Consider the following 14,572-nt stretch of genomic DNA (forward strand, 5'->3'; position numbering starts at 1 on the left):
CAATATGGTAACGTTTTTAAATAAGAGCAGTCATTTCATTGAATTGTTTCTCCCAAACTCAAAAGGAGAAATGCTTATTTGCACTTATTATTCCAAGCATTTCCTTCTTGTTTCTTTTTTTTTCGAACCTATCACAGCGCAACTCCCCTGCCCGGATTGCTGATTTGATCTCATCGTGCGGAATGTTATGACGGGGCGTGGCGTAGTGGACGACGAACAGTGTTCTACTCCAGCGCGCGTTGGCTTTGCCGACGCCGAAGTATAAACAGCCCAGGTCCATTCCTAACGCCGATCATGGTCGGGGCCTGAAGTTACGACAATGCAAGGGGCTTTAGGCGACCATGCGAACACGTCCTCGGCGTGGCAGCCATGAGCCTAACTCGCAACCATTTGGACAGCTGCCTCGCTCCAAACCTCCAATCACCTAGTTTTCCCAACTGCGTTACCGACCAAAATAGTTTTTGCTTTTTTCTTGTAGTTGCAATTCGCTCATAACTCCCAATATAGTTCGAATTCCTTGAAAGACATTTCTCCTCCATGTTCCTACGTTCAATGAGGTCCGTTTCCGCGAAAACATCAAGCCAGTTCAAAATCATTGGAGGGCCACTTCAACATCTAAAGGAATTTTATACAAAAATTACTGAAGGTATGCAAACTTTATTTGAAACAAGAAGCCATCTACGCTTTGTAAGTTTGTTATTAGAATACAAAACTTATATTCTGGACATGACACTTATATGTGCGAAGTATTAATCTCATAAACATTAAATTTCTGTCATATCCTTAACATTGTATATATAATATTCAGTTCTTAATGTAAAGGGAAAACTCTAACCACAACAAATAAGACGAAACCCGTCGTTTCAAGGCCAGTTCAGCCCCTTGTTCGCGGGTGACTGTTTTCGTCCTTGTCGTCTTTTTGCAAATTGCCCGGTGTGGTTGGCTCCTTTAAACCGGCCGTTGTTTCTGCACGTGTTTTATGGTTCGTAGCGCCTCGCGTGACGCACCGCAAACCGGACACATAGGCGCTTGGAAGTGTCCGAGCTGACCGGTTAACGTTATTTTCGGTGTTCTGAATGTACCAGGACTCTAATAAACGGCGTCTTCGCCAGTTTCTTTCCGTGGCAAGAATAGAACAGTTGAATCCGATTGTATGGCCCTCTTTCACGACGTGTTCTGCCAGCGCGCTACCCTGCACGCTATTCTTTTTGACGTCATAGTGATGCTGGCGTAGACGCGGGCTCCGTATTATTTTTTGGTTAGTTTCTCTTTTATAATAATTGTTATTTCGAACCCCACCGAAGTGTTTACTTTTAAATATTCAGTTGCCATAAAAATATGTATGTTTATCAATTTCAGGCTTCGAAAGTTGAAGGTGAGTCGAGGCTTCTTTTCATTTTTCATTCGCATACTATTTCAACGAAATAAAGTTCATAACTCAATTCAACTTTTATTTTTGCCTTTAATAAGTGGCACAAATCTACTTAATGATGCACCTTCAACTATTGCAATCAAGAAGTATCATGAAAAATTTTACAGTACAGTAACAGACAGCCCAAGAAAACACTAGGCGTGACCGATTATCTTCAAGCTTCTTGATTCGTGGTTTGTCGTCCAACACTCTTGTATTTTTATGCCGCAACCTCATTGGCCTCTGGGCAATAACAACACACCCAGAACTTGCTACGCCTTATGTTTCTTAAGATGTCAGTGACGTACTTGACAACTAGTTTCATCGTGCCCTACGGAGTGTTATATGTGAACACCCACACGAAGTGGCTGTACTCTCGCAGCACCCTGCTGGTGTCCGCAAGGAGCTTGGAAGTTCTTTGACAAATTTTCGAATCCCAAGCAAGATTGTTTTTTCTTCGGAAAGTTTTTTTTTTATTTCATCAAGGTTAATTGTGAAGTTCTGTAAACATGTTAGGATTTAGGCGGCTGTACCGTTACGTTACGCAGCCCTATTGGATACTTAACGTGATGTTAAACGGGCTTGCTTATATTTTATGCTTTGTTTTAGCATCGGTGAGGGAACAGTCAAAGCATACGTGATACCATAGCCTCCTCTATACTCACAAAGCCTGTCAGTTCGATGACGGAGCCACAGAGTGCCCGGTCGCAGATTTGGAGCGCGCAGAGGATTTAGTAGCACAGAGCATTTCTCAGAGTCTGGTATCTAGCGCACAGCTTTTGCAGCGGCGAGGACCCGAAACATGGTTTTCAAACCCAACGAGAAAAGAAGCGGTAGCCCCAGGAACGCGAGAAGCAGGAGCGGACATTCCGTCGCTCGGGACAAGTGTGTTCCGGCGTCTCGCCGCAGCGGGGCGCCCGTTACGTGAATCTTGTCTGCCGCTCTACCTTTTCACTTTCGGCGGCCGCGTCTCGTGACGATCTGCCAGGCTTTGCAGTATAGAGGAGGCTATTGTGATAGACATGACCACACGAGTAAGGAAAAGCGCATCGTCACGGCATATCCACCACGCTTTATTGGTTTAGCGGGGAGTGACATACGCAGAGAAGAAAGACAAACGCCGTGACGTTGCGTTTTAGGTCCTTCTTCATTGGACTCTGTCTCCTAGCTCTCGCATTTACGGTTAAGCGCAGTGCAGTATTCGAAAATATTCATAAACGCTCTGCGAATAAAAAAGAAGTAAAAAAAGATAATAAAGGACAGAACTATGTGCTGACAACTGAAGTTTATTCAGAAAATAAAATAGATACGCACACATCACTTCTAATACAAATAAGCGTTATACATTCCTAAGGTCATTGTCAACATCAGGAACGCAGGACGTGTCGAGTGCAGATCATGTCAATATCGCTTCGCAACCTATGGAATTTGTGACGTTAATTGATAACAACTCCAAAAGACAAATCACGACGCCGTAAACATAATATAACACGTCCTACATTTCTTAACCTGTCGCTGACTATAGTACATGGTATAATGACATTATTATTTAATTCTCATTTCCGAGCTCGAGACCCCACTAACAAAACGAACACCGGAAAAAAAATGACAAAGAATGTAAAATGTATTTTAAAGAATGTCATCTCGGTTTTTAGCGGAACTATAGAAGTTTGGCTTACACAAGGGGATTCCTTCTTCTTTATATAATACGCGTCAACTAGCTTTCTTGATGATGGGTTTCTGTTTTAAATGTAGATCCATGTCGCTTGTCTTAGTTTCTATTCGGGTTGCTTTTACCATGAACGGTCAGCAACCGGCCCAACATTACTTTCTGGTATGAATAATGAATTTAATTTATTTTCATTTTCCCTTCTCTTCTGGATAAAGGTATTCTATATTAGGAAACATTTGGGAGTTTTATGAATAAGAACACTTCGGCCTGCTTAAATGCTTTGATTCTCTCTTCAGCAGAGGACACAGCGAAGGTCTTCACTCTCGAGGAAGCAATGAATAAGTTTGTTGATGTGTTTCAAAAAGTCTACGGTGTCGGTGTGTCGTGGACTGATATGAAGTCGGAGCATCAAGAAATGAAAAAACTCTTCGCTACTAAAAAGTAACTAAAACTCATCCTTAACTCTCACGGAATTTGAAGTATATTAGTGCATTTTTCTTCTACGTCAAGTCTTTTTTTAGAACTTGTTTTTGCAACGCGGTGTTATCCATATAGTGTAAGAACAGGTCGTTTTGCTCCTATCTGATATTCACATTGGGGGATTCGGCCGCGAAATCCAGGCATACGATTTTGTACCTTATGGGGTATCCACACGAAGGAGAAATCCGCTCCTTTCCTCCGCGGAGCGCGCATCACGTGAGACATACGCCATCCCTTTCTGACGCCTCGCGGCGCCGTTCTCCCGTTCTCCTCCGTGGCGGAGCCGTGCCGGACGTCTCAAATTCGTTTCCGGCAACTTCGAACACCGCCCGACATATATATATATATATATATATACATACTAGAGCTCCCTAGAATGGAGAGAGATAATAGATTACGGGAAAGAATCACTCGGCTGGACGAAAGAAAGGCGGCAGAAAGAGCTTAAAGACGGAGAGACGTGCACCTCAGAACACGCTGTCTTGCTACAGACCGCTGAAAAACGAGATTAAGCAGTTACCGATGAGAAAATTATTCCGTGCCGATATTCCCACGGTGAAACGCACCCCAGTTTGCTCTTGCCCAACACTGTATTGCTAGCGAGAGTATGATACCTAAACGTTCATTGATCAACGGTTTATTAATCCCTTCCTTAGTTCGAAAACGTATACAGTTTCTGACAAAGTGAAAATAGCAAGCGTGTCTCTTCCGAATATCCGGCCTCCTGTACGAGCTTCGGGACTTCCACCGTGCTTTGGCTACGTGCGCGTGCTCGAGGTGCACGAATTGCCGAAGCATAGTCGAAGGTAGGAAGCTCGCACAGGAAGCAGGACAGCTGAAGCTCCTCCCTACCCTAAGTAGGACTGTTCTTAGGTCCGAAATTCTGTTTTTGTCGCGACCATTTAGGCCTTAAAGCCCTAAAGAAAAGGTGGAGCCAAAATGACCCTCTTTGGCCGGAGTCTGCGTTTCACGACTTCAATTCTCCAAACAAGTGCACGAGTGAAGGCCCGTTGACACACTTGCAACCGAGTACGACCGAGAGAGACGAGATCTGTGGAAACCTTTTAAAATTGCTTGGGACGAGTCAGTCAGTCAGTCAGTAAAACGTTTATTATTTGGCCGAAAAAAAGAAATAGAAAGGATAGAATGCAGCGGTGGCCGGACGCCTGGCTGCTAGGCCGTGAGGGAAGTCAGATATGCGCTTGCAGTCCCGCCTCGAACACGAAGTCGAGGAGGGTCCGCAGCACACGCTTACGTGCACCCTCTGTTCCTGGAGGGTGCGTCCAGCTTTCGAGCTGGATGATTTCGAGTGGCCGGTGGCGGGATCGTATTGCTGCCAGGTCCGGGCAGGACCAGGCAAGGTGGGCGAAGGTAGCCCGGGCTCCGAGTTTGCAGCGCTGGCACAAGCCCGAGGACTTGTTTTGGCTCCATGTTGCTATTCGTGCTGGATCGACCGTTGTGTCCGTTCTGATGCGCAGAAGGAGGACTCTTGCTCGACGACCCAACCCCGACGGAAGAGGGTCCGGGTCCTCGGGCAGAAGTTCCTCGAGCCGAATGCGACATTCGTTTCTGATGAGAGTGCGGTGCTCGTCAGGGTCCAGTTCCGCGTGATCGTTGAGGGCGGTGGACTGGCGGTTGTAGGTTCGGAGACAAGAAGCGCGATCACGCTGCGTCGCGTATCCGTGTTCTGATTGATGTGAGGGACTCGTCTCCTCGCCCGAGAGGAAGAGTGCGGCACGGGCGATTCGATGAGCCTCTTCATTTCCAGGAATCCCGGCGTGGCCAGGTACCCGTGAACTCCCTGGCCACGAAGTTGCGAAGCGAGGTTTTTAATTTTTCGCACTAGCTTTGAAGGGCTGGCTCTAGCCTTGCATTCTTTGATTGCTTCCTGTGAATCTGAGAAGATGCGAAGGTTCGCTGGGAGGGCGGATGTGGAGGAGGACATAGCTTCCTGGGCTGATGCTAAAGCCAGGCAAATGGCGTGGAGTTCTCCCTGTTTGGTCGAGGAGGAGGGAGGGATGACATCGTGGTATGCAGCCTTGCTCATGGGGAAGAACGCCGCAATTGTCTTCCTTGGTTGTGGACCTTCGAGACAGGCGACGTCAGTGTATACGGCAGCGAAAAAGGCGGGGTCCCAGCTGTTGACCGTTTTTATGTGTGCGCGACCTCGACGGGCGAGCTGTTCAGCATCACCCTTTCGGGGCAGTGGGCGGGTGGTGGTTATGTCAGCCAGATCTTCCCATGGAGGGAGTGTGGCTGGATAGCGCGGAAGTTTGGTGGTCGTCTTGTCCAAAAGGGACAAAATGCCTCGGCCTGAAGGGGTGAGTTGTAGTCGCTTTTCATGAGCGCTCATTCTCGTCTCGACGACATCCCGAAGGTCGTTTATTCCAGATGTTGCTCTCAGAGTGCTGAGGGGGGTGAAGCGTGGAAGTCCGGTGATTACGCGCCGAGCACGGTTGTTGAGAGTTTCTAATTTGGTCCAATGTGCCTTAGAGAGCCAAAAATGACGTGCTCCATAGCAAACTCGCGATACCACGAGTGCTTTGTACAGTCGTTTGGCGACGGTATCGGAAGCACCCCCTCCAGAGCTGCAAATTCGGCGGATGACGTTGAGTGCCTTGTTACAAGTTTCTATTGTCTCTTCAAGCCAGGAATCGGCAGCAGCGTCCTCTCGAATTGCTATGCCGAGCACTCGCACAGAAGGGGAGGGGCTAATGCGTCGTCCGGCCAAGACGAGATGAAGTCGCTCCGCTACTTGAGCTACTTGAGCAGAGTGGGCAAGGCGGCACGACAACGATGCGGTCACCAACGAACCCCTTCTTGTTTCTGCTGCAGGTGTTCGTCTTGATTGCCCTTCCTTCAAGCTACAATGACCATGGACAGTCCAAAGCCGAGGAGTGCCAACTTTTCTCGGACCTAACATCAGTTTACCCTTTCAACGTCGAGTCGGGGACTGTCTTTGACGAGCGAGTTTTCGCTTTTGTGCCATCGGTGAAATCTTGCTGCAGCGTCGCTTCGTCATCGACATCAACGACGCTTTCGACATACGCCCCCAACGGTATCAGCTTCAGTGGGCAAGGCGGCACGACAACGATGCGGTCACCAATGAACCCCTTTTTGTTAATGCTGCAGGTGTTCGTCTTGATTGCCCTTCCTTCAAGCTACAATGACCATGGACAGTCCAAAGCCGAGGAGTGCCAACTTTTCTCGGACCTAACATCAGTTTACCCTTTCAACGTCGAGTCGGGGACTGTCTTTGACGAGCGAGTTTTCGCTTTTGTGCCATCGGTGAAATCTTGCTGCAGCGTCGCTTCGTCATCGACATCAACGACGCTTTCGACATACGCCCCCAACGGTATCAGCTTCAGTGGGCAAGGCGGCACGACAACGATGCGGTCACCAACGAACCCCTTCTTGTTTCTGCTGCAGGTGTGTAAACCGTTTTACTGCTGTAAAATCAAAAACAACTATTTGTGCTTGGTTGTGCTGCCTTGCCCGGGCGTGTTGTGTGAATGTTTGGCTGGTTGCTTTGATGCGTTCTGCCTACTTATACTTTTACTGAGCGGGGACGTAGAGTTAAATCCCGGACCTACCGTAAGTGAGCAGTTAGAAACTATTCTCCTAAGTCAACGGGATATGACGGCAAGACTCGCGTCAATAGAGCAAAGGTTAGAACAATCAGCTGCCAGTGCTAATGAACGGCTAACTTCAATTGAGCATAGAATTGAAGCACTTTCGTTTTCAGCCCAGAAGCTTGAACAGTGTGAAGCCACTATTGAAAGCTTGAAATGCCAGGTCGTGACGTTATTGGATAAGGTTGACGACTTGGAAAATCGCAGCCGTCGGAACAATTTAATTGTCTATGGAATAAACGAGGAAGATAATGAGACGCTTGCTTCAATAAAAAAGGCGGTAATTGAGGATCTTTTTAAATCGAAAATGGGAGTAAATGTTGCAAGCGTTGAGCGCATACACAGACTAGGTAGAAAGGCGGCAAACAAGTCACGACCGGTTATCATTAAATGTTTTGATTGCAATGAAAAAATGCTATTGATGAGAAACGCTCCTAAACTTAAAGGTACTAAGATATCGGTATCTGAAGATTACTCTCGTCGAGTTCAAGACATTCGAAAACAGCTGTGGCAGACGGTTAAAGATAACAGAACACCAGATGACAAAGTCTTTCTTCGCTACGATAAACTTATCTTAAACAACGACGTGTACGCGTGGGACCACGTAAACAACACAAGAATTAAAGTTACATCCGCACGTGCGGAAAAGTGACTCTTAAATGATCAGCAGCGTCAGCTAAAAATAATAAATGTCAATGCAAGAAGCCTGGCGAACAAAGTTGAGGAGTTGGAGCGTATTCTGCTTGTTCATTCTCCTGATGTGGTGGTTGTAACAGAGACATGGTTACATCCTAATATAGCAAATTCAGAGCTATGCCCGCCTGAATATAACATAGTTAGAAAAGACAGGGCTTCTAGGGGAGGGGGCGTAGCTATAACTCATAAAACGTCCTTGCAGTGTATGCCTGTATCTACACCAATTGATCATGAAGTATTGCTGTGTAAACTCTGGTACGTCATTGTGTCATTCATGGTATGTGCTGTTTCTAGACCACCAAATGCAGCTATCAGTATGATTAGCGATCTCAATGATTACTTAATTCAGCACGTTAAACCCTCAACTAATTTCATCCTACTGGGAGACTTCAATCTACCGCACATTGACTGGAGTACACTTACTGTGTCCAATAAAGATCGTGCGAGTGGAGAGGCCCTGATTGATTTAACATTTTCACTAAATTTAGTTCAAATAGTAAATTGCCCTACTAGGGGTGAATCACTGCTAGATTTGGTTTTTTTAAATGATCGCTTGCTTAGTAAACAATACAGCAGCGAAGTTTGCGAAGGTATTGCTGATCATGATATGGTGCTTGTGTCAATTTATTTAGATCAAAGATTGCGATCTTTACCTGTTCTGTTAACAGTTCCAGATTTCAACAATGCTGACGACGTTTCTATCATCGATTTTTTAGAATTGTCTTTTGATAAGTTTGAACAAATGTCTTTTGAATGTGGTTTTAACATTGAAGCGCTGTGGTACTACTTTAAGAATATTGTAAACAAGTGTATATTGAAATATGTACCTCATCGAAAGAAAAAGACTAACGTTCATAATCCATGGATTAACAGAGATATCTTGCATTTGAAACGTAGAATTGCCCGAGTGAGAAAGAATTCTAAATCTAATAGAACAGAAACATGTCGCCAGCTTCTTTCTGAATTAAATGCACGACTTAAACTTGAAATCTCAGAAGCAAAGAAAAAATATTTTAATACTTCGCTCCGCTCTTTCATTAAAAGTGCGCCACAAAAGTTCTGGCGTTATATCTCACCTAAGGATAAGTCATCTGTCCAAAGTAATATTACCGCGACTGAGTTCAATTCTTTTTTTAAATCGGTATTCACTACTGACGACGGAGTTCTCCCAAGCCTCGAAGTTAACGATTCGGACGTAATTAGTGACATTTTTATAACTCAGGAGGGAATTTTTAACTTAATTTTAAATAAATTAGACGCTAAGAAAAGTACTGGGCCGGATATGATACCAAACACTTTTTTAAAAAGGTATGCAGAATGGATGTCCAAGTATTTACATGTTTTGTTTTGTTTTTCTCTTGAGCATGCAGTATTACCAAATGACTGGAAGACAGCAAAAATAATTCCGATACATAAAGAGGGTGACTGGAGTGCAGCATCAAACTTTAGGCCAATATCTTTAACTAGCACCACGTGTATATTGCTAGAGCATATTATTTTTACACATATTTCATGTTACTTAGATAAGCATAACCTAGTATATAGAAATCAGCATGGGTTTAGGAAATCACTTTCGACTACAACTCAGCTCATAGAATTTACGCATGATTTGGCTGAAGCCATTAACGAGAGGGGCCAGACTGACGTAATTTACTTAGATTTTTCTAAGGCGTTTGACACGGTGTGTCATCCAAAGCTGCTGGCAAAACTTTCCAGTATACTCAAAAACTCACAAATTATAAATTGGGTAACCGCGTATTTATCAAACCGAAGCCAATATGTCCACTATAACAAAGTTGATTCGGACAAAGTGCGCGTTACTTCAGGAGTGCCCCAGGGTTCCGTACTTGGGCCACTTTTGTTTTTGATTTACATTAATGACATTCCAACCAATATTGATGTCCCGATTAGATTGTTCGCTGACGACTGTATTATATATAAAACAATAAAAAGCCATACCGACCATCTTAAACTGCAGCAGGCTTTGGATGAGATACTGTGTTGGACTAAAAAATGGCAAATGAAGTTAAATTTTTTTAAAACAGCCGTCATGACAGTGTCCTGTAAAAAAAAGCCAATTCAATTTAATTACCTACTGGATGGACAACCAGTAAAGCGGGTCGAGGAGTACAAGTATTTAGGACTTCTTTTTAACAATAAACTGAACTGGAACCAGCATTTAGAATTAACGGTTAACAAAGCGAGGGGCACTTTGTTTGCGTGTCGTAGGAAATTAAAATATGGTGATTTTGACACTAAACTTATTGCTTATAAAAGTTTTATTAGGCCTGTGCTCGAATATGCTAGTTCAGTATGGTGCCCTTTCACACTAAACGGTATTAACAAGCTTGAAAGTATCCAAAAGTTAGCTGCTCGGTTTATTTTTAATGATTATCGTAGAGAAACATCGTCCACCGAATTAGTTATTAGAGCGAAGCTTCAACCGTTGCGAATGAGAGCGAAAATTGATAGATTAAGATTGTTGTTCAATATTCTTAATGGCACTCTTCATGTTCAAAGCTCTAACTATATACAACCATTATCGACCGGGTCCTCACGTCTAAACCACACAAGAGCGTTAAAACAATACAGGTTCAAAAACGACTGTTTTAGATATTCTTTCTTCCCTCGGGCAATTCAAGAATGGAACGAGCTACCAAATGATGTCGTCGTTAACACAACTGTTGCTAATTTTGTATCTGCTCTTGAATTCATACTTAATTGAGTTTTCATTTATAAATCTGCATCTTGTATACATGTTTTGTACCCACTCCTACCATGGCTCCTTGACTGGAGCCAGTAGTATTCCTAAATAAAAATAAAATAAATAAATCACGATACTTTTTGGACGCGACACAGACGTAAGTGGTCTTCTCGGGGGAGGCACGAAGTCCCACCCGGAAAAGATGTGACTCGACGACGTCCAGTGCATGTTGTAGAACCTTTTCCTGTTTTTCTAAGCTGCAGGTGTGAGAAGCCCAGATCGTCAGGTCGTCGGCATATAGGGTGAAGCCGATATCGGAAATCTCGGCTAAGGCGTGCGGCAGGGCGGCCATCACGCAGGCCAGTGATTGGACAAGCGGCTGCCAACGCTACAGGCCACCAGGGAACAGGGGCTACAAGAAGCGACCGGCCGCGGGCATCACTGTTTTGGCAGCAGCGGCAGCGCAAGTGGCACAAGACTCACGCTCTGCTACAATCGTTTCAGACATTTCCTTCAAGCCGCTCAAGACGCTGCGTCATCGACGAAGGGCACGCGCCAGAGACCATCCGATCCACGCCACAACCATCGCAGGCCAGTGATTGGACAAGCGGCTGCCAACGCTACAGGCCACCAGGGAACAGGGGCTACAAGAAGCGACCGGCCGCGGGCATCACTGTTTTGGCAGCAGCGGCAGCGCAAGTGGCACAAGACTCACGCTCTGCTACAATCGTTTCAGGTTGGAAAATCAAATCATTACATTTTTTTTTTTAACTTAGCCAGTTGCTTTTTGCTGCTGCTGCTGCTGCTGTTGTTGCTGTGGTCGTCTTATGCATTTATGTCTGAAAAGTGATTGCTTTATTTTGCCTGTTTTTACAGTGTAAGTACGTATCTTTGCTTTTGTGTCATGGCTGAAATCTGTATATGTTGCAATGAAGAACGCAGAGGTGCAGACGGCTCAATTCAATGCACAGAATGTGACTATTCGTATCACTTTGGAACTTGTTCTGGCGTATCGGAGTTAACATTCAAGTCTAAAGGTGAAGCGTGGCGAAAGGCATGGCGTTGCCCGACATGCAGAACGGCGAAGTCCAGAGGAAGTCAGAGCGAGAAACAAGAACAGGAAGGATGCAACTTGGCAGCTGTAATTCTGAGCATAAACCAGAGACTAGGTTCTTTGATGGAATTAAAAGAGACTGTCTCGGCAATCGAACTCTCGGTGAACACGATGTCGGCACAGTACGATGAAATCCTAAAGCACGTGCGTCAACTTGACGGCGAGACAAAGGATTTAAGGAAAAGGGTGACAAGCCTTGAAAGCCGCGAGAAAGAGGTAAATGTGCAACAAATGGCACAAGACATGAATGCACTCGAGTGGCAATCGAGAAAGCTAAATCTCGAAATACATGGAATTCCGGTCACTGAGCATGAAAACCGTCACACTCAACTGACCCGATTGGCCGAAAAACTGGATGTGCCCACGCTCTCCGAGAACGAGATTGTGGCTTTGCACCGTTTGCCAGCTCGACCAAATAAGATACCGGGCATCATTGTTCGTTTTTCGCAACAGTCAACGCGTGATATGTGGTTCGATAAAAGGAAACGACTCGACCAAAAGGGAAGGGATGGTTACATTCTTGAGAATATGACAAGGCAAAACCGTGCCCTCCTTTGGGCAACTAAGGAATGGGCGAAGGACCATGACTACCGCTACTCGTGGCACAAGAATGGAAAGATCTTCTTGAGGCGAAAAGAAGGCGACGCAGTTGTTGCTATCAAGTGCGAGGCGGACCTGCAACGCCTGACCTGATAAATTTTATGACTCTTGTTTCCTGTGGCCTTTTTTGAAATGGCGGAACAAACCTATTTTGTTGCAACTGAACTAAATTCTTACCTAGGGAATGAATATGTGACTTCTTTTAAGTGCATTCATTTGAATACTCGGTCCGCCCGAAATAAAACAGTTGAGCTTGGTTTGTTTTTTTATGAGTTTTCCTTTTTGTTCGATGTTATTATGTTATCAGAGACGTGGTATACTGATGAAAGTGATGTTTTTGAGTTACCGATGTATAAAAGCTACTTTTTGAACTGGTCGTACTGGTCGTGGAGGTGGCGTGTCACTAATGGTTAGGGAAAATGCCTCCGGCCAAGTACTAAAAGAGTTATCATGTGTTACTGAAGACTTTGAAGTACTATCACTGCTTGTAAATCGTAACATCATCTCGGTATTTTACAGACCACCAGGTGGATGTACTACGCAGTTTTTTTCTTTTCTAGATACCTATTTCAGTTATGCTAATGAGAACAAGTATAACATTATCGTGGGGGGTGATTTTAATATAAATATGCTTTCGGATAGCCCAACAAAAAAACAAATGGACTTGCTCATTAATATGGGTGGTTGTATTAATGTGGTCACGTCTCCTACTAGAATCACATCGGATACGGCGACATTGCTGGATTTGCTCATCACAAGTTATAGCCTACCATATATAAGATCAGGAATAATCACTACTGACATAAGCGACCACCTAGGTGTCTTCATGTGTATAAAAAAACAGCTTGTCAAAGATAGTACAAATAAACGTGCATATTTTCAGAATATCACAAGTAATAATCTCTCTACATTTAGGCAAGAGCTTTCTTGCCTAGATTGGACTGAAGTGTATGAAAATGATGACGCAGATGAGGCGTACAATGTATTTTTAAATAAATTCCTGCAGCTATATAAAGCATGCTTCCCATATAAATCAGTTAAGCTACCAAGGAAAATTCGTAAGCCATGGGTTACTCCAGAGCTGCTAGTCAAGATAAATAAAAAAAATATATTGTACAGCGCTTTCGTGAAAACGAGAGAGTCTGAATGCCTTAAAGTCTTTAAGGTCTACCGTAATAAACTTACCAAAGAATTAAAGAGTGCCAGAGAAAGATATTTCAACAAATCATTTCTATCATCAGCACAAAGAACGGACATCATGTGGAAAAAGCTTAATAATGTTCTTAATCGTTCATCTGAAATAAAACAAATAGATAAAATCTGTGCAGATGGCACAGACCTAAGAGATCGTGAGCTGGCAAACGCCTTTAATAATTATTTTGTGAACTTGCCAAGAGATAACCCAGGAGAAAACGCTTGTGCTTACATTGAAAATCAATGTGAGTGTTCCATATTTCTTCAGCCAGTTGTGGAAGCCGAGGTGATGCTTGCATTCTTGGCATTAAGAAATAGTAAAAGTTGCGACGCTGACGACATGCAAATAGGGCCAATAAAATACGTGTTGGACATCATATCTCCCTGTATGACGTATATTTTTAATTTGTGCTTGCAGGCCGGGGTTTTCCCGCAGAGAATGCAAATCGCAAGGGTAACGGTTTTGTACAAAAAGGGTGACAAAAACGATTTCGGGAATTATAGGCCTATTTCAATTTTATCTGTTTTTTCGAAGGGTTTTGAAAAACTTTTGTTGTCCCGTATGGTAACATTTGCGGACAAAAATAATATAATCACTTCATCGCAATACGGATTTCGTAAAGGCCGGTCTACAGAGCTGGCCCTTCTGGAACAAAAGGAATGCATTTTGCGTAGCTTTGAGGATAAACAGATGACTCTTGGTATTTTCGTTGATTTTACGAAAGCCTTTGATTATTTAAACCATGACTTGATGATAAAAAAACTTGAAAGGTACGGATTTCGCGGACCAGCGTCAGCTATCATTTCATCATATCTTGCTCATCGTAAACAATATGTTCATATCAACGGGTACTCTTCAGATATCCAACCTATCTTATCTGGCGTTCCACAAGGCAGTATTTTAGGCCCTTTTTTGTTCAATTTATACATTAATGACATCGTGAACGTAGATAAAAATGCCAAATATATCATCTATGCTGACGATACAAGTTTGTTTTTCACAGGTGTTTGCTGTGATGACTTAGCACATAAGGCGAATCAAACCCTGCAGAAGTTTAGTAGTTGGAGC

General features: G+C 44.0%; 1 protein-coding gene across 1 annotated transcript in view; it reads left to right on the top strand.

The window, feature by feature from the left end:
• The window catches only part of LOC120841912, a 28,908-nt gene that overhangs the window by 635 nt on the left and 13,701 nt on the right, over positions 1-14,572 (top strand). Inside the window, exons 2-3 of the mRNA XM_040212913.1 lie at positions 1,360-1,375; positions 3,383-3,524. Of these exons, the coding sequence (XP_040068847.1) occupies positions 1,360-1,375; positions 3,383-3,524 (158 nt within the window). The remainder of the gene's footprint in view (positions 1-1,359; positions 1,376-3,382; positions 3,525-14,572) is intronic.

This window comes from Ixodes scapularis, unplaced genomic scaffold (assembly GCF_016920785.2).
Source record: "Ixodes scapularis isolate PalLabHiFi unplaced genomic scaffold, ASM1692078v2 ptg000720l_1___fragment_3__unscaffolded, whole genome shotgun sequence".
Lineage (NCBI taxonomy): Eukaryota > Metazoa > Arthropoda > Arachnida > Ixodida > Ixodidae > Ixodes > Ixodes scapularis.